General features: G+C 40.9%; 1 protein-coding gene across 3 annotated transcripts in view; it reads right to left on the reverse strand.

The window, feature by feature from the left end:
* RFX3 (regulatory factor X3) overlaps nt 1-21,089 on the reverse strand; it is a 540,046-nt gene that overhangs the window by 40,607 nt on the left and 478,350 nt on the right. For all 3 annotated transcript variants that reach the window (XM_033925421.1, XM_033925415.1, XM_033925406.1), the window contains one exon: nt 6,365-6,462. In XM_033925421.1, coding sequence (XP_033781312.1) covers nt 6,365-6,462 — 98 coding nt within the window. The remainder of the gene's footprint in view (nt 1-6,364; nt 6,463-21,089) is intronic.

A 21,089-nucleotide genomic window follows, 5' to 3' on the forward strand; every position in this document is an offset into this window, starting at 1 on the left:
ACGCTTTTGAAACATGATTCTCTTTCTGTAAACGGACTATTTCAGACAGGATTCCCACTCCCTACTGTTCTATCCCTAACCCTCTTGCTGTCCTATTAATTACAATTATATATATGACACTATTCTTTTATTAGGTCTGTACACCACTTTGAATCATGATAAGTGGTACAACAAATTTTAAATAAATTTGAAAACTTGGATAGCCCCGAACAAGCGATTTAATTGGTCGGCAGCCACTTCTGGCTGGTTAAATCATTTTGAATATTGACCAGCTTATATCCCTGAACATATTCCTGGTGCAATCATACCTTGAGTACTGTATTCAATTCTGTTCTAATATTAAAAAGGATACAGTAGAATTAGAAAAAGCTCAGAGAAGGATGACAAAAATGATAACGGGTATAGAAAACCTCCTGTATATAAAAAAAAGGCTGAACAGGTTAGGGTTCTTCAGCTTGGACTAAAACCCCCAAGAACAGATATAGAATAAACTCTTAGTTATCTGGTGACCAGAAAGTGACATCAGAGTGAGAGCCAAAAGCGGTGTGGGCAGCAAGTTGGAGATGCTTCTCGCGCCAGGGAAGTTATAGAGGTATGGGGGATGGGAAGGAGGGGCAGGGAAGGAACAGGAGGCTGAGAAGAGGGCAGGGGGCACCATCCACTCTCGCTATGCCACTGAGAACACCTCTTCTTGATTCATTTGCGGAAGGAAATAATTGCTTGCAGAAGGGGTAATCTTTGACTCATCTCTCTCCACATATCCAACAGACTGCCAAAACATGTTGCTTCTTTCTCTACAATATCACTAAAATCAGGCCCTTCTATTCTCAGCGCTTTACCAAGACCCTCATTACCTCTCACCTAGACTACAGCAACCTGCATCTCACTGGCCTTCCGCTAAACCATCTCTCTCCCCTTCAATCTATTCAGAATCCTGCTACATGCCTCATATTCTGTCAACGTCGCTATGCCCATGTTATCCATCTCCTCAAGTCATTTCATTGGCTCCTTATTTGTTTCCGCATACACTTTAAACTCTTTTTACTGACCTACAAGTGTATTCGCTCTGCAGCTCTTCAGTATCTCTTCTCTGTCATCACTCCCCCGGGCACTCCACTCATCGGTAAATCTCTCTTATCTGTACCCTTCTCCTCTAAAGCCAAATTCAGACACAGTTCCTTCTACCTTGCTGCACCGTGTATCTAGAACAAACTGCTTTATTCGATTCATCAGGCTCTGTCTCTGGCAGTATTCAAATCCAGACTCCGTCTGCCTGGAACAAACTGCTTGATTCGATATAGCAGCTTCAGTCTGGCAGAATTCAAGTCCAGACTCAAAGCACACTTCTTTGAAGATACTTTCAATTCCAAACTCCAACCCACCTTCTAAGCACTAATGTCTGTCTTATCATTCTCTCTGTAATTCCCCCACCTGAGCACAGTGTACTGATTCACATTCTTGTCCGGTTTGTTTGTTTTGACTAGATTGTAAGCTCTTTTGAGCAGGGACTGTCTCTTCTGTGTTTTGATGTACAGCGCCGTGTATGTCTGGCAGTGCTATAGAAATGATTAGTAGTAGTAATAGTAAGGAAAAACTGAAGAGGGAGCCATACTCCACTGGTGAAGGAGGAGGAGCTGAAAGATGCAATTGACTCCCTTCTGTAAGTGGTTCACAAGCATGGATTGATCACCTAATGCACAGACTCTTGTGTATATGCAACAGAATCCGAGTTCTGCCTCTTGGTGTCTAACTTTTGGTGACCTTTATAGAATTGCCCTCATCATCTTAATTATATAAACTTGTTTGCACAATTGCACACTTAGGGCCAGATTCTATATATAGTGCCCAAAAAATTGGTGCCAACTAGAACGGCACTTAGCGTGATTCTAAAAGGTGCCTGTTCCTTTTATAGAATTGTGCTATGCACCTGTGCATTGCAAAACTTTTAGGTGCACCCTTTTAGGCCAAGGAACACAAGATTTAATTCTCTGTGCCTAACCTGTGTGCACATTGGGTGTATTCTATAACAGTGTGCCTAACTTTTAGGAATGCCCACAATCTACCCAAGCTATGCCCATTTTCAAATTCACACATTAGGATTGGCGCATACTTTTTATAGAATTACATTTTCCAAGTTATCGTAAACTTTTAAAAGTGATGATTAATGTCAATTATGAGGTGTTAATGATCAATTATCATCATTTAGGCTTGTTAAACAATTAAGTTGTTTGCGCAAAACAGCTGTGCGTACCATACCTTATCATATACAGAATCTGGGGGTTAGTGCACAAAATTGCACACACAAATTATATAACAGAGTCAGTATAATTAATTCACTATTTTGGCTTTAACTAATGTTAATTGTTACATGCATAGCAGCTCTTAGGCCCAGATTCACTAAAGACAGTGTGATTCAATCACTGTTGGCCGATTCTCTGACCAATTTTTAAAGAGCGATTGATTCACTATCTTTTTTGCAAGCAAATGATTTGAACAAAGGTGCAAGTCATTTGCATGCAAACTCCTAAACTCAATCGCTCACTAGTGACAGGAGAAGCAGCCTCCTGTCACTGCTGTCAGGGCTTCTGCTTGCTTTTTTTCTTTTTTTTTTCACAAGCAAAATATCTGGCCAATAAAAAAAAGGAAAAAAAAAAAGCCTCACCCCTCTGACAAAGCGCACCCTCACTCCCACCTCCCCGAACCCCCAAAATGGCAGGAGGGATGCCTACTCCCTCCTGCCACCAGATGCTCCACCCGACGATGCCCCCCCTGCGTATGAGAATATGACAAGAAGGCTACCCACTGCCTCCTGCCATTGCCCCCCCGTCGAACCCTCCCTGAACTTAGATATGGTAGGAGGGATGTCATCTCTCTCCTGCCGTTGAAACCCCCCACTGCCATTGGCCCCGCCCATCCCCCTCCCCGTACCTTTAAAAGTTGGGAGCAGGAGAAGTGCTCAGTCCCTCCTGCTCTGGAGGCCACTAGAGACGCAATGTCGGTCTTAGGCCCCACCCCGGTACATCATACGATGCACAGGGAGGGGCCTAAGGCCATGATTGGCATAGGTACCTTGAGCTCCTCCCTTGGGAGGGGCCTGAGGTGCCTAAGCCAATTAGGGACTTCCTTTGGAAGGCGTCTAAGGGAGTCCCTGATTGACCATTGTTTTGGCCAATCAGGAACTTCCTTAGACTCCTTCCAAAGGAAGTCCTTGATTGGCTCAGGTGCCTCAGGCCCCTCCCAAGGGAGAAGCCCGAGGCACTTGAGCCAATCAGGGCCTTAGGCCCCTCCCCATGCATCATATGATGCACTGGGGCGGGGCCTAAGGTTGACATAACCTGTGGCTCAAATGAGCTGTAGTAATATCAAAAACAGAAGGATTATCATTGGCGATATGGTGCAACTGGAATTATGATTTCAATTTCAATTGGGTTGTGACTTATGTTTCTAAAGAGCCATCATAATGTCAAAAAAAGTAGAAAACATCATTAAGAGCATGATACAATTGGAAATGTCAATTCTAGAACAAATAAATTACCCCAGCGATAGGGGTGCCTCCGTCAAAGAATTCCGCTGACAGTTACTTTTTTGTAGCCATTACCTTGTTTCTTTTCTGTTTCGATAGCCTTTGGGAGTAGAATTCTTTGACGGAGGCACCCCTGTCGCTGGGGTAATTTATTTGTTTTAGAATTGACATTTCCAATTATATCATGCTCTTAATGATGTTTTCCACTATTTTTTTTACATCATGATGGCTCTTTAGAACCATAAGTCACAACCTAATTGAAATTGAAATCATAATTCCAGTTGCACCATATCTCCAATGATAATCCTTCTGCTTTTGATATTACTACGGCTCATTTGAGCCAGAGGTTATACCCAATTGAAACTGGTTGTTTTGAATTTCCCTCCTTTTTCAGTTACGTCTCCCTACGTCATTACATTTTTACCAGCTGTAGATGATTTAGTTAAATGTCCCGTATGGGCTTTATCCTTTATATAGAATGCTGACGTTGGGCGCATACACAACACCAACGAGGTTGATAAACTAAGAAGGTAAAGCAGTTTGTTATTGGGATCTTTTTGATTTACTCTTCATATATATTCTCTAATATAAATAGCGATAGTATACACCGACAATATTGATGTTAATCTAAAGTACAAACAGAAGGTAATAAACAAGTATGCATTGATTGTTTTTTTGAACATGAAGTAGGGGGTTACTTGCGCTATTCTGAGAATGTTGAGATGTAGTGATTCCTCTAACTAAGGGTGACACAAACATAAGGTAGTTTTTTTAAATTGGTAGTGTTTTTATCTGCTAAGTTTTTGATTTATAAATTAGTAGGCAGCTTTCACCATAGAAACTTTTTCCACATACACACACACAATTCATCTTTTTTATTTTCATTTTCATTTTTACCTTGATTACTACTTTACTTTATTTGTTTTGTTTTTGCAGTGGCACAGCAGCAACATTGTCCCCCGATGAAGGCTAGTTAATAGCTGAAACGCTCTAAAACAGTTTGAGCATCGGGTAGTTCACGACCCACCAACATTGGTTCTGGCTGGGAAGCCATTAAGATAAGTGTTGCTGTTCTTCTTCAATACATGTAAACATATTGATGAATTGAATGAATTGATTCTAGGTTTGGACACCACGATTAAATTCACCAGTACATTGATAAGTTGAATAAAATGACTTTAGGTTTGGATATCATAATTAAATTAAATCAATAACATATTTTAAACTAATTAAATAAAAGATAGGTTTGTACTCTTAGTTAGTTAGTTGACAGTCTCTTAAATTAATAAACTAAATTAATAAACAATAATTTGGGTAGGAAGGAGGTTTTGAAGTATATGATTATATCATATGCATTCAGGATGAAGACTTGAAATAACATCCAAGTTATAAGAGGTCTCTTTACTGAGAACAATGCATCCTTTATGATACTTCAACCTCTTAGTTTATGTGCTGGGGTAAGTTTGTTGCTATAAAAGGGTTTTACTTATATGATAAAAAGTGGGTTATCAGAAATAATATATTAACTACAATAAAGAAGTTAGACACTAATGTGTAGAAAATTTATTGAAGTAGATTTTGTATAAATTATCCTTTATACTCCCTTTTCTTTTTGATTGATGACATTTTTGTGGGTTGGATAACTTAGGAACTGTTCTGTTTTTTGTTAGCTGAATTTCGGTAACACAGTTACCGACAGGTTTCAAGTTTATTAGGTATTTATATACCGCCTCTCAAGGTATATCTAAGCTGTTTCTAGAAGATTTTTAGAATCAGGTACTCAAGCATTTTCCCTATCTGTCCTGGTGGAGTCACAATCTATCTAATGTACCTGGGGCTATGAAGGACTGAATGACTTGCCCAGGGTCACAAGGAGCAGCGTAGGATTTAAACCCATAACCCCAGGTTGCTGAGGCTGTAGATCCAACCACTGTGCCACACCCTCCTACAGCAGGCCTATAGCAGTCGGGTTTTAGGATAGTAAAACCTGATTCAAAATAGCCAAGCAAATGTCAGTGAATCAATCGCTTGGCTATTTTGCATGGGGTTTTACTAATTTGCATAGGTTGGATTGAATCGGTTAGAAGATTCATCGGACAGCAGTTTAGTGAATCGGGCTGGGGAACAGGATCGTTACAGGATCAGTAAGTTTGGTGAATCTAGGCCCTAGTTGGGATTCTGCAAATTACCCATGCAAAATTTATAGTGCACAACTGCAAGGGTGGTATGGTCCTGGGAGGGAATGGGTAGGTCCGGAGCGTGCCTAGCACTTATGTGTGTGGGTTGTAGAATACCAGCAATTATGCACTTACTTGCCTACAGCTAGGGATGAGTATTTACACCAGCCACTGAGCTGGTGTAGGTGCTTATGTCTAAAGATAGGTATGAAACTGTGGACTTAAAGTTAATATTCTACAATGCAGTTATATGTGTAACTACCGTCACAGAAGTTGTGCATAGCGCGCACCATCCCAGTGTCTAACTTTAGGGAACCTTTTGAAAATTACCCCCTATATGTATAAAACTATAACAAAGAAGGAAGCCTAACCCATAAAAGATTATTAGCCATGTGCACTTGGGAGAACCATTGCTCATCTTTAGAAATAAGCTATTTGAAACTCTATGTTTTGGAATCCGTTGGGTAGTTTTGGCCCAGACTGGCCACTATTGAAAATATGAAGATAGGATGCTGGGATTGATAGATCTCAGTCTCACTCAGCGTGGCTTTTCTTTGTTCTTAATCAATTTTCAGACTATCAGAGCTACAAATTGGTGACTTGATATTACATACTGCTTCTGTTATTTGGGTATAAATGAAGAACTACAAAAATGTAACTTTACCTTGGTCTGTATCATTCTTTGTGGAATATTGTTCATGGCATTAGTAAGCCAACCTTCAAGGCTTTTTGCAAAATTGCGAATGGCTTGAGTCAAGGCACCTAAGCAGTAAAAGAATAATTAAAAAGTAAGGGGGAAAATAAGATGAAACACTTTCCTCATTGTTTAATAAACACAACATAAAACATAAACATATTATAAAATGTTATTTCTATCTTGCAATATCTTGCAGTTCAATGCATGTAACAAACAATAAAAGAAACTGTTCATATACTGACAATTACAAGTATAACACACAATTAATAATTATTTTTTGCTCTATAAGACGCACCTGACCATAAGACGTATCTACATGTAGAGGAGGAAAAATGAAGAAAAAAAAATTTAGTTCAGAATTTTTTTCTTGGGTTTTCCTCCTCTACACGTAGATGTGTCTGGTGGTAGGCAGCTCGCAGCCCTCCCCCCCCCCACGGGTACCTTTTATTAATTGCTGGTGGTTCAGCGCCTCTGAGTCCTTTTCTTTTGCAGGCCTCTGCGATCTCCCCTCCTGCGTATCTGTCGTGGGCTCTGTCTCCTGCAGGTTCATGTGTAATGCTGTGCATGCGTAGTAGCAGCAGTTGAGAGATGAAGTCAGACTAGGGGGAGCCACAGCCACCGAGTCTTCTCAGCCTCGAGCAGGGCTGATTGTGCTGCTCAGAACCCCGCCGCTTTCCTGGTGCAAACAGGCAGCGAGTCTGGAGAGGAGCCCGTAAGGAAAACAAAGCGCCACGGAAAACACGTGTTGCGCCACTTCATCTCCGTAGCACCCGCATGCCTACGAAGACCCCCTCTATCTGCCCTCCGCCAATCGGAAGGCGGGACACTATTGCAGCCCCACTGCTAAGTAAGGGGTGGAGACGGGCGCTGGACCGCCAGCAACTAAAGAAAGGTGTGGAGGATTAAAAAAAGGTGTGGTGGGTAGGGTATTCACTCCATAAGGAGCACTGGACTGCTGGCAAGTAAAGAAAGGTGCGGTGGGAGGTGTGTTTAAAAAAAGGTGCGGGGGCATATTCACTTCATAAGACGCACCCTTATTTCCACCCACTTTTGGGGGAAAAAGCGCATCTCATGGAGCGAAAAATACGGTAATACACAAACTCTCTCTACTTGAATATCATATAGCTAAGTGGAAAGATATCAGCCTATCAAATTCAGCTTTCTTTGAAATGCTTGTTTAAGAAATTGTTCATATGCAGTCATCAGAGGTCAAAAAATTACGTGGCAAGTTTGCTTTTCATTAGGCTTATAGAAGAAGTAGACTTTAGCGTGAAGGTCTTCCAATTGCATCACTGATATAAAGTCCTGATTCTGAAAATTTTCTGTTATCAATCATAATAAAAAGAGTTTTTACTTTAAATAAAAACTTGGGCCCGATATACAAATGCACTTATCCATATAGCAGCACCTGCTATCTGGGTAAGTTCCATTAACTAGGGCCACCTGTTCATTTTTAGTGACACTAATACTATCTAGAGAATATCACTGTAAATCAATATAGAACTCCCTGGCACTATCCAGACACTGCAGGGTGGAGTGAAGTTGGAGCCAGAAGTTACCCAGTTAGTGGCAATACTTATTCTGCTAACCGGATAACTGTATGGATAAAGTTATAGCAGCAAACAATCTCTCCTAACTTCATTGGGTTAGCTATTTAGAAACCAGGCTCTTTGTTACCACTTTCTGGATAGCAGTGCCAGTCATTGCGCTGTCCAAATACTCAGCACCAAACACTGTCTGGATAATGGTGCTGAAAGACTAAACCAGAGAAAATTGAACTCAAGGAATCCATAGAGAAAAGAATTCAAGGAAAACTAAAAAAACACTGTTGATGTTCCTGAGATGGACTTTATTAAAAATATAAAAGTTCCAAAGATACAATTAAACAGTCCACATGAAAATAAAATGATCCACATAAAACCTGAAAGTGTAGGACCCAACACGGTCCGCATTTCGACAAGATAGTCTTCTTCAGGGGTCCCTGAAAGTCCTATGGTGGTAGATACGTGGAAAAACTGATATGTGGAGAATTGTAAGGAGAACGCTGAAGAAGACTTGTCAAAATGCGGACTGTGTTGGGTCCTACGCTTTCAGTGAACTAGGTCCTTTAGGTTTTTATATGGATCATTTTATTTTCATGTGGACTGTTTAATTGTATCTTTGGAACTTTTGTATTTTTAATAAAGTCCATCTCAGGAACATCATCACTCCACAGTGCTGAAAACCTGGAACTTTTTTTTTTTAGCTACTGCAGCAGTTTGTAACAACTATAAATCTGGTTTTCTGCTGATAACTTTGCTAGTAACAAAATAGGGCAGAACAAAGGTATTTTCAATATAAGATATGGAATCTGTGGTACTCACTTAAATCAAAAATAAAACTAGTTTAGGATTTTAAGGATTAAAAAGTGTGCAATGTCATAAGAAGCAGTGCATACCATCGAGGTAATATGCAGAAATTGACTCACACACTGACAGGAAGGAGACCACAAATACCAGGACTCCCTGATTCCTGTTCCCTTCCCCAGCCCAAAAAATGCCTTAATGGACCAGCGGGGCCCAAACTCCTCAATCATGACCAATCCCACCCTGCCTGATATTCTTCTAACCACCCCACTAAGTTTCCAAGTTTATTATTTCTTTGATATACCGTCTATCAAAACAGTATTTAGATGGTTTACAATCATTAAAAAGCATTTAAACAAAAATACAGTACAAGCAATTAAAATTTATAAAAGGGAGGGGGATATGAGACCATGAGGAACTAACATGACATGAAGGAAGGAATAAGAGGTGGTAAAAAAGACATTGAGATAAAAAAAAAATTGAATATCGGAGAGGGGAGGGAGGGAGGAGACAATGCTCCCAATACCATCATCCCTCTATATGGACTACGCCTCAACCACACTTATGGCTTATAGCCCCCAGACTCCTCAATCCTCACCCTGCCTATGGCCCGTTACACCTCCTCCCTTACAACAAAATAGGCTGAGTCCTATTTGCTTCCCAAAAGGAAGATTAGGTACTTACCTCGATCATCTTCTTTCTAGGCAAATGAGCCTTAACAAGTGGGTTGTGCTCCCCTACTTGCGAGTTTGTGTGGAAGGCATCATGCATCATCTATATTTTTGGCTCCTCCTCCGAAGACACTGCTCGGTGCACCTCAATTCATAACAAAGCAGTCAACAAATCAATATAAAGATAAAAGAGGAGAGGGATTGGAAGCTCCCCACCCAGACCAAGTCTTCTCTGACCTTAAAGAAAATCAATTACAAAATGAAAATATAACAAAACCATACCATATTGTAACAGGCACTAACACTGAATTAACAATCATATCCCCATGTCAGGTGGATATGAACTCTTATTTCATGTACTACTCTTTTTTTGACACTGGAAGAATTTTAGCTGTCTGGTCAAGACTCATGCCTTTTGAACTAAAAGTTACTACAATAATTAAACTTTCCTCTGCTTGGAAGTCATCTTAATTATTATTATTTTTATATATCTCTTTAGAATATTTGAAAAGCAGCCGAATGCAAACACATTGCAGTCAGACCATCTGCAGGGACCAACAGCAGTTACAGAAACCACATTGCCTCCTTCAACATGCAGGTAGTCAACATTACTTGATCTTCCTCTTCAACAAATCTGGATCAGACCTTAGGGAGCCTTTCAGTATATTTGACAACCTTAAAGACCTCTAGCTATCATCTGCTGGCAGGTAAATAGCTAGGGATAATATACGACAGGCCCCAAGCATAGAAGATACATGCCATGGAAATTTATCCCAAACATGATTCTACCATGTGTAGCATTTCTTGAAGCCACTGGTCGTCTTCACTCTCTGAGCCGTTAAATAGAAAATAAAAGCAGCAAAATCAAAACTGATGTTGAAAAAAGGGTATAGTCTTATATAGAAGTTGGCAGTTATGAAGCATACAGAAATCAGAGTTTATATCATGAGAACAGACCCCCAAAATTTTGGCCATAAAATATTCCACATATTTCACAGTTTCCCTCCCCTTCTTCTGGTGTTGATGCCATGTTCTGCCTCCCTTTCACATGCAAATGCAGACTTGGCACCTCCCTCTCAAGTGCCCCTTACTGTTCCAGTGAGGCCAGTAGCAGACTTGATGATCTCCAAACATAGTCAATTGGAAGAGGGCAAGCAGCAAAGGCATTAGGCCCTGATAAGCACCAATATCTGTCTTATCATTTCCTCTGTATCTCTCCCACCTGAGCACCTTTTGTTCAGTTTGTCTGTCTTAACAAGATTATAAGGTCTTTCGAGCAGTACTGTTTCCTTCCATGTTTTGGTGTACAGCCCTGCTATGTCTGATAGTGCTAGAGAAATAAGTAGTAGTAGAAGTGAAAACACAGACCCAGCTCTTATTGGCCACCTCTGATTATATTTCAGCCCCAGTCACTTTCAGCCACCTACTACACTTCCATTATATTTTAATTAAAATTAATGTCACTCAACACACATTTCTAATGTGTATTATATAGAAAATATTTATTCATTCACATGGAACTTTCTCAGATCAATCAATAAAACTCCTCCAACAATAGGTGCAAAGCAAAATTAGTGTGTTTTACATTACAATTCAACAGATAAATATTATATTCAAATTCTGGTATCATATTAGTGACAATAACACAGACTCCACAGCCAGACACTATGAAGCCAATTCTATTAAAGTTAGGTGCCATCTGCATGCCTAGAATCAACATCTGGCTGCCCAAAAGCCGGGAACACACTTCCACTCTTCTATAACAACAAACAGGTGCACAAACGTGTCACATACATATATGTGCTCTGAAAGGGGGCATGTTTGGAGCAGAGAGCAGGCATGTACTTAGTAGAACCAGCAACTAAGTGACAGGACATAATTCCATAAACATCAGGCACAAGATGGCACATAAAAAATGCACCCAAACGAATACCAGCTACAAATATCGACTAAATACTAGAGATGATGTCTCTTTTGGCCTAGAGTGTTATTTAGTGCATTGTGCTGCTGGTTTGATGTCTGTCTCACTGTGAGGTCAGCCCTCACTCACCCACTAAGTAGCAACCTCTCTGTCCTCAATTAATCCTAAGTATTCCCACTAATATCCACTCAGCACCATTTTGACTCTTCCAATCACTCACTTCAACCCTCTAAACATCTGATCCCCTCCATTCTCCCCCATCAATGTGCAGCATTGTTTGTGTGTATGTGTATATGTGAATTTGGTTGGGCCTATCTACTACTGTCTGTCTGTGTTTCTGGCTCCGTTTATTGAAACCCGAGTGTTTGTGTAGTCTTGCATTACAGTTGGTAGTAGCTGTTGGGTATAACTGGGGGTGGGTTCAAGCATGATATTGCCCTGTGGGTTCTGACATAGGAAAGAGAGGCAACAAAGGAGGAAAGCCCCAATGCAGAGGAGGACACCTTAGGAATGCAAATGATCCAAAGGTTAAAGATTTTGCTAGTATTTTGGATTCTTTACAGTTATTGCAATCTGCCTATTCTGTAACTCATGAAAAGAGTCATCATTTAGATTCACAGACCAATTTCTATATTGCATTTTTTGGCACGAATATTTAAAAATCAGTATTACCTCAATTAATTGAGTTTATTGACTGAAATGATTGGATAATAATCAATTTGGTTTTTTTTTTTTTTTGGGGGGGGGGCTCATAGTGTGGAAATGCTTCTTACATCTATGGTGGATACCCTCCAAATAGAGGTGGATCAAGATAAATGTTTTGGTTTGGTATTATTGGCTATCTCTTCTGCATTTGATTTGGTAGACCTGAATATACTGATTGCGAGGTTAAGGAAATGGGGAGTTTGGGTACTGGGATGATTTAGAACCTATTTGATAGGACAAACTATGTGTGTACACAGTAGAGGGGGTTATTTAATCGAGGGAAATAGTTGAAATGGGTGTACCGTTGAGTTCTTCATTATCGCCAATGCTGTTTAACATCTATTTAGCTCCATTAGGGAAATTGTTAGAAGAGATGGGTGGTTTTTTCCCCGCATGTATGCTGATGACGCCCAATTCTTTTTTGAAATATCTTTATGAGAAGGATTTGTGAATGGATGCGAAGCAATGAGCTGGTGTTAAATGTAGCAAAGACAGAATTTATGATCGTGGGGAAAGTGAGAGAACATCTATGGCCTAAGTGCTTACATGTTAATAATTATGTTATCCCAGTAAAGGAAGAAATAACTCTGTTGGGGGTTGTATTAGATGCAAAATTGACAATGTGTGCTTAAATGTTAAAGGTCGTACAGCACATAAGCACATAAGCACATAAGCAATGCCTCTGCCGGGTCAGACCTGAGGTCCATCGTGCCCAGCAGTCCGCTCACGCGGCGGCCCAACAGGTCCAGAACCTGCGTAATAATCCTCTATCTATACCCCTCTATCCCCTTTTCCAACAGGAAATTGTCCAATCCTTTCTTAAACCCCAGTACCGTACTCTGTCCTATTACATCCTCTGGAAGCGCATTCCAGGTGTCCACCACCCGCTGAGTAAAGAAAAACTTCCTAGCATTTGTTTTGAATCTATCCCCTTCTAATTTTTCCGAATGCCCTCTTGTTCTTTTATGTTTTGAAAGTTTGAAGAATCTGTCTCTCTCCACTTTCTCTATGCCCTTCATGATCTTATAGGTCTCTATCATGTCTCCTCTGAGTCTCCGCTTTTCCAGGGAGAAGAGCTCCAGCTTCTCCAATCTTTCAGTGTATGAAAGGTTTTCCATGCCCTTAATCATTCGTGTCGCTCTCCTCTGGACCCTCTCAAGTATTGCCATATCCTTCTTAAGATGCGGTGACCAATACTGAACACAGTACTCCAGGTGCGGGCGCACCATTGCCCGATACAACGGCAGGATGACTTCTTTCGTTCTGGTCGTAATACCATTTTTAATAATACCCAACATTTTGTTCGCCTTCTTCGCGGCTGCTGCGCATTGCGCCGTTGACTTCATTGTTGTATCCACCAGTACACCCAAATCTCTTTCAAGGTTACTTCCCTCTAATACTAATCCCCCCATTTGGTAGCTGAACATCGGGTTCTTTCTCCCTATATGCATGACCTTGCATTTCCCTACATTGAATTTCATCTGCCATTTATTTGCCCACTCCTCCAGTTTGCTTAGGTCTCTTTGTAGGGCCTCACACTCTTCCGTAGTTCTGACCCTTCTACAGAGTTTAGTGTCATCCGCAAATTTTATAACTTCACATTTCGTCCCCGTTTCCAGGTCATTAATAAATACATTGAACAGCAGCGGTCCAAGTACAGACCCCTGCGGAACTCCACTCGTGACCTTTCTCCATCCCGAGTAGTGACCCTTCACTCCAACCCTCTGTCTCCTGCCTGCCAACCAGTGTTTGACCCATCTGTGTACGTCCCCTTCCACCCCGTGGTTCCACAGCTTCCTAAGTAACCGCTCATGGGGTACCTTGTCAAAGGCCTTTTGGAAGTCAAGGTAGATGATGTCTACAGGTTCCCCTTTGTCCAAATGGCTGTTTACCCCCTCGAAGAAGTGCAGTAAGTTTGTTTGGCACGATCTTCCCTTGCAGAAGCCATGTTGGCTCGCTTTCATCAGCCCATTTTTTTCTATGTGCTCACAGATGCTGTCCTTTATCAGTGCTTCTACCATCTTGCCTGGAACCGATGTCAAACTTACCGGCCTATAGTTTCCCGGGTCTCCTCTTGACCCCTTTTTAAAGATAGGTGTAACATTTGCTATCTTCCAGTCCTCCGGTATCTCTCCAGTTTTCAAGGATAGGTTGCAAACTCGTTGGAGTATTTCCGCTATCTCATTTCTTAGTTCTTTTAGTACCCTAGGATGGATTCCGTCTGGGCCTGGTGATTTGTCGCTTTTCAATCTATCTATCTGTTGGAGGACATCCTCATGGCTCACCTCTATTGCCGACAGTTTTTCTTCTTGATCACCATGGAAGATCACGTCGGGTTCCGGTACATTGGATGTGTCCTCGCTTGTGAAGACTGACGAGAAGAATTTGTTTAACCTGTCAGCTACCTCTTTTTGCTCCTTTATCACTCCCTTTTTATCTCCATCATCCAACGGTCCTACTTCCTCCCTCGCCGGTTTCTTCCCCTTAACATATCTGAAGAATGATTTGAAGTTTTTTGCCTCCCTGGCTAGTCTCTCTTCGTATTCTCTTTTCGCTCTCCTAACCACTTGGTGACATTCTCTTTGGCTTTTCCTGTGTTCATCCCAGTTTTCCCCAGTCTGGTCCTTTTTCCATTTCCGGAATGATTTTTTTTTTGTCTCCTATCGCTTTCTTCACCTCATTGTTTATCCATGCGGGGTCTTTTGTTCGGTTTTTTTTGCACCCTTTTCTAAATATGGGGATGTACATATGTTGTGCTTCTTGCACTGTGCCCTTGAATAGAGACCAGGCTTGCTCTACAGTTTCTGTTTTCCTTGAGCTGTTTCTAAGTTTTTTTCTTACCATTGCTCTCATAGCATCATAGTTCCCTTTCTTGAAGTTGAGCGTTGTCACTGTGGTTCTTTTGCCTTTTGTTGTACTTACTCCTAATTTGTACTGGATCATGTTGTGATCACTGTTTCCTATTGGCCCTACTACTTCCACTTCTTTTGCAGGTCCCCCTAATCCGTTGAGGATTAGGTCAAGAGTGGCATCTCCTCTTGTTGGTTCCTTGACAAGCTGATCCATAAAGCAGTCGCTCACAGCCTCCAAGAATTCTGTTTCCCTCGCACAGTTTGAGTTTCCAATACTCCAGTTTATCCCGGGGTAGTTGAAATCTCCCATTACTGTCACATTCCTGTTGTTGCCTTCCCGCCTCAATTCTGCCGCCAGATCTTTGTCGTTTGCTTCCGTTTGTCCAGGTGGACGATAGTATAGACCCAATCTTATGTCAAGGCCACCTTTTCCTGGTAATTTGACCCATAATGACTCCAGTCCTTCCGCCTTTGGTTCTATATCCACTCCGGTCGAGGGAATGGTGTCTTTTATGTATAGTGCTATTCCTCCACCCTTCTTGTTGGTCCTGTCTCTTCTATAGAGTTTGTACCCTGGCAGCACTACGTCCCATTGGTTATCCTCGTTCCACCATGTTTCCGTGATTCCAATGATGTCTAGGTTTTCTTTTATGGCTATGGCTTCTAATTCTCCCATTTTGGACTTTAGGCTCCTTGCATTTGCGTACAAGCAATTTAAGTCCTGGTCTTTTCTTTTCTCTGCTGGTTTTACATGTGTTTTGCTCCCCATACCATCCCCTATTTGGGCTGTCGGTCCCTCATTTCTGTTCCCTTCTTCCTTATTTTTTGGTGTATCTTTTCTGTTCCTTTGTTCCTTATTTTTTGGTGTATCTTTTTCGTCTGCATCCTGATTTCCTGATCTCTCCTGTTCCTCTAATTTTATCTGATTGTCCTTTTTGTTGGTCAACAGCTTCTGTTGTTCGTGTCTTGCCTGTTCCCAGCATTTTTCCCTCTCAGTATCTTCTTTGGATACTCTTGTCCGAACCGTCGACGTCAGGTCAACTATCGGCTTTCCCCTTTTTCTCAGTTTAAAGCCTGCTCAATTCCTCTCTTGACGTTGTTTGCTAGCAGTCTCGTTCCTGCCTTGCTCAGGTGTAGTCCGTCCCTCCTGAAGAGCTTGTTCTTCCCCCAAAAAGTTGTCCAGTTTCTTATAAAAAGGAATCCTTCTTCTTCGCACCATCTCCTCAACCATGCGTTTATTGCTTGTAGCTCGGACTGCCTCTTCACGTCTGCCCTCGGTACTGGCAAAATCTCTGAGAATGCTATCTTCTGTGTCCTCAGCATTTTTTGCTCTCAGAATGTCATGCCAGGTGAGAGCTGTTCTTTCGTGATGGAATTTTCGTGAAGTATTACAGAGTATGATTCTTTCAAACTTAGATTATTCTAATGCCCTGTACCTGGGGATATCTCAAGCATATGTTAAGGCATTACAGGTGATACAGAACTCTGCTGCATGCATGTTGACAGGGGTTCTCACTTCAATCACATTTTACCTATATTGAAGAAGCTTCACTGTCTTCCTGTTCAGTTTCGAATAAAATATAAGATTCTAAAACAGTTACATCAAGGGATATATGGTACAATACCAAGATATTTCAAGGATATTTTATGTGTGTATCAGCCAAGACATACGCTAAGATCAGAACAAAAGATGTTGCTGGATGAGGGAATATGGGATGGCGTTCATTAGGTTGAGACAAAAAAATCTGCCAGTGATGTGGAATGCCCTTCCAGGGAATTTAAGATTTTGTGTTGATGTTTTGAGATTTAGAAAATTGTTAAAAACACATTCTTTCATGCAGGCGTTTTACTGAACTAAGGTTTATTCTCTCTTTAGAGAAGGTTTTGTCTGATACTGCTGAATTTCATAGAGTAAAGGGAGGCTTTTTATGGGGTCCTTTTACTAAGGTGTGCTAGTCGTTTTAGCGCGCGCTAAATGCTAACGTGTCCATTATAGTCTATGGACGTCAGCTAATATTTAGTTCTTCCGAGAACCAGCACGTAGATTTTCTCTTAAGCCCTGTTCTCATCTTTAAAGAAACCAAGTCATCAAGAATAGATTTACTGAATGAGTTCCTACTACTCTGTTGCTGTCACTATGTAGGAACTCTGCTATTTTCTGCCAAAATGTTAAATGATCAATTTTATCTCTTGACCAAAATTTTTGTTTAATTGTATCTTTACTAATTAAAAGAGGTCCTTTACAAAGTTGCAGTAGCAATACTGCCGTGGTAAATGCACCAAAGCCCATTCAGTTCCTATGGGTTTCAGTGCATTTATTGCGAAAGCAATGCTACCACAGCTTTGTAAAAGGGGCCCTAAACCCCTGTTTTAATTGATTATGAATGTATACCAGCTAGGTCTTAGGCGGTAAACAAATATTTTAAGTAAAATAAATAAATGTATCCTTCTCTCAACTAATTGCTGGGAAAGGTTATATAGTTCAATCATTATTGATTGGATTTTACTATAAATTGGAGAGAAATAGGTTTAGGGCCCCTTTTACAAAGCTGTGGTAGCATTGCTGTTGCGATAAATCCACTGAAACCCATAGGAACTGAATGGGCTTCGGTGCATTTACCACGGCAGTATTGCTACTGCAACTTTGTAAAGGACCTCTTTAATTAGTAAAGATACAATTAAACAAAAATTTTGGTCAAGAGATAAAATTGATCATTTAACATTTTTGACAGAAAATAGCAGAGTTCCTACATAGTGACAGCAACAGAGTAGTAGGAACTCATTCAGTAAATCTATTCTCGATGACTTGGTTTCTTTAAAGATGAGAACAGGGCTTAAGAGAAAATCTACTTGCTGGTTCTCAGAAGAACTAGTATTGTTATTTTTATTTATTTTAAACATTTATATCCCACATATCCAAAATCTATGCGGGTTAAAGTGTGAATGTACAAAACTAGAGAGATGTTGGAGGAAATCAAATAGTGAGGATCATAGATTAAATTGGAGAATTATGATCCATAACTACAAAGCCCAATTGAACAGTGCTAAGAAAAATTATTACTCTACTGTCATAGAGAAAGACCATATAGACGATAAGAAATTATTTTCACTGATTAATTATCTTACAAAAGTTGATGATATAACTTCTGAGGCAGACTTGAATATTGCTACTTTGCTGCTCTGAATGAGCTTAGTTTTCACCCATAGCTCTTATTTCCAGTCTTGAACCCTGTAAGGGGATTTATTGATTGGACTCCTAATGAAGGCTTTTGCCGAAACACTGCCAGTGCTGAGTCCTGTTTCCATTTAATAAGGAGTTTGATCTACTGCATTCCATTTGCATGCTTTAATTGTTCCCACTTTGCTTGGTTGACTTAGTTTTGTGCATACCATGAAAGGAATGAACTTCACTCTTATGCCAGGGTATGTGGAATATGATCTCAGTCTCTCAAATTTACTGTAGTACTTAAATTGTGCTAAAGAGAGCTTTTTTCTGGAGTTCATAAGATGTAACATGTATAGGCATCTTATTAAGGCACACTTGGAAGTTCTTTTGGATCAAGTTGGTGGCACCAACTTGGGAAATATTTCTGTATCTCTGCTATATTTTCTTGGTCTCAGACTGCATTTCGTGGTACTTGAGGATGTTCCCTTTCTCCATGTGACTCACTGAGTAATCGCTTGGGACTGACACCTCTATCAATGCTGCTGTAGTGTTTTTCTCTTTTACTACTATATCTAGTTTTCTGGCAACCAGCTTTTTTATCAGTCAGGATATCCCAGGTAATCATAACTTCTTTGTTTACAAATGGGAGCATGCACATGATATATCGGTCTCTAAAATAGGGGATGGGTATTTAGAAAGGAAACAGAGATTCACTTCCTGTTCACTCTCTTGATGCAGAAGTGCATGTGACCCTAGTAAGGGAGGAATATGAATACAAGAGTGGCCTACAGCACACTTGGATTGCTTCATTTTCAATGATTTCTTACCATCAATAACACATTAGGGTAGGAGCTGTGTGCCAATATGAGTACATACTGCTAGGTCAGAGAGGGTGGGGAACCATTTGCATACATGAAATACACTTGATAATTCTGATTCTTCAATAATGAATTTTTTTATTATAAAATTGTAAGAATAATTTTATTTTAGGAAGGGGTACCTTCACAGAGGGAGGGAAGCGAGGAAGGAGGCCACTTCTGGGAGAGGAGGAAGACAGATATCAGGAAGTAGCTAGGCTAAGGGGCATTAGAAGAGGGGCCTTCAGATATTGTCAGTTCCCATGGGTATGCTGCATGTGCACCAGAACACACTCCATCCTCTTAGTATGCTCTTCTATGACCCTTATGGCCTCTTTTACAAAGCCGCGCTAACAGCCCTGAAGCCCATAGAGATTTAAACGGCTTCAGGGCTGTTGCCGCACGGCTTTGTAAAAGAGGCTATTAGTCTCTGGTGTAGAACCTCCTGCTAATGAGCCATCTCCTGCACCACCTCAGTTCACAGACTGAGCTATAACTCTAGAGGCTACAGGGGCAGGGGATGGAGATCACTAGAGGACTTGGGCTTCCTCAAAATCAGAGATAAGAACTACCTCCTGATCATCATCCTCTTCTAGGAGTAGCATACCAGGATGGCCAGGGATGGGTGGATGAGATGGAGGGAGTTGGGAGGTATGTTTGGGAGAATGGAGTTGGAGGGCTCTAGCAGCCTCTACCTCTTTCTCTTCCAGATCTGTCCCTTCCGTGGATTCTAAGGGAAGGGGCCAGGCCTTGCAGGTTTGGTCGCTTGATGTTTAGCTACAGAAATGAACAAGAATGGACAGCTCTTAGACCTTTAAACTTGGTGGAAAATGCAATCATTTTCTCACTGTTTAAGATTGCTTACAGGTGGCAGCAAGCTAGCAGGGGAATGTGAGTATTTCAGGGACTGAAACATGTGTTACAAGTGCTCAGCGAAGATATATATTCACCGGAATTAACAGAGATGTTTCAAGAGAGGCCTTAAGGTATGGAAATTATGGATAGGAGAAGGTATGGTGCAACTATACAATGTTAACAGCCATGGTGGAGCCTACAGCACAGACATGGTGAGCTCACGGATCAGTGGATGGCCTTTCCACAATATTTGATTGGAGGTGACACCAATGGTTTGAAAATGATGACCAGCTTGAAATGGAATTGGGCACAGAGACCATTGCTTTCTCAGAATATTGGCAAATACACCTTCAGAGACAACAGTGCATTAGGGCAAGGCAGAGCATAGGAAATGAAGCTCCTCTAAAACATCAGCAGTTTTCCTGCCTTTGAGAATGATGGAGGCAAGTGTGTTGAAGGAATCCTAGAGGGGTTCTTTTGGGTTAGATGGCAGCATAGAATGATGTGTGTGCTTTCAACTGGCATACAAGGTCTGTTCAAAAATTTCCAGGATTGATTTTATAAAAATGCATTAAACAATCTTACAACTTATTCCATTAGATCCCCTTCCCTATGTATACACGTTTCCCAACATCGTTTCCACTTCTGGAAACAGTCCATAAATGAATCTTCAGGAATCGCCAAAAGTTGCTGCATTGAACTTTGCTTTATGTCTTCAATGGTGTCGAATCGCTTTCCTTTCAAGATGGATTTAAGTTTAGGAAACAAGAAGTCAGCAGGGGCCAAATCAGGAGAGTAAATTGGCTGGGGAAGAAATGTCATTGCGTTTTTTCACAAAGTTCACGAATTTTGACGCATTCAAAACACCTTCCACAACTCATGACAAGTTCTCCATAAGCCACTTTCAACATTTCATAAGTTTCTGTAGCAGTTTTACCCAATTTAAAATAGAACATCATGCTGTAGTGCTGCTCATTGAGATTGCACATGATGAAAAATAACCGATCATGAAAACATACTTTCACAAAAACTGCTGTAGCTCGGAGAAGAAAACAGATATCAACATTCGGAAAAAAGGAGGTTACTCAAAGGTTTCAAGCTACTCAATGCCGCCTAATGCGTCTCAAAAGAATTTCCCGTTGGTACGCAATTCAAACTGTCCTGGAACTTTTTGAGCAGACCTCGTATACTGGATGTGGGCTCCCACATGGCAGGTCACTGATCGACGTAGCTGTAACAACGATTCTAAGACTGGGTCTGCTGTGGTGATTGCAGTCATGTGTGGATGCCCTTAATGTGCCGGCATATGAGTACTTGGTA

This window comes from Geotrypetes seraphini, chromosome 1, assembly GCF_902459505.1.
Source record: "Geotrypetes seraphini chromosome 1, aGeoSer1.1, whole genome shotgun sequence".
NCBI classification, from domain to species: domain Eukaryota; kingdom Metazoa; phylum Chordata; class Amphibia; order Gymnophiona; family Dermophiidae; genus Geotrypetes; species Geotrypetes seraphini.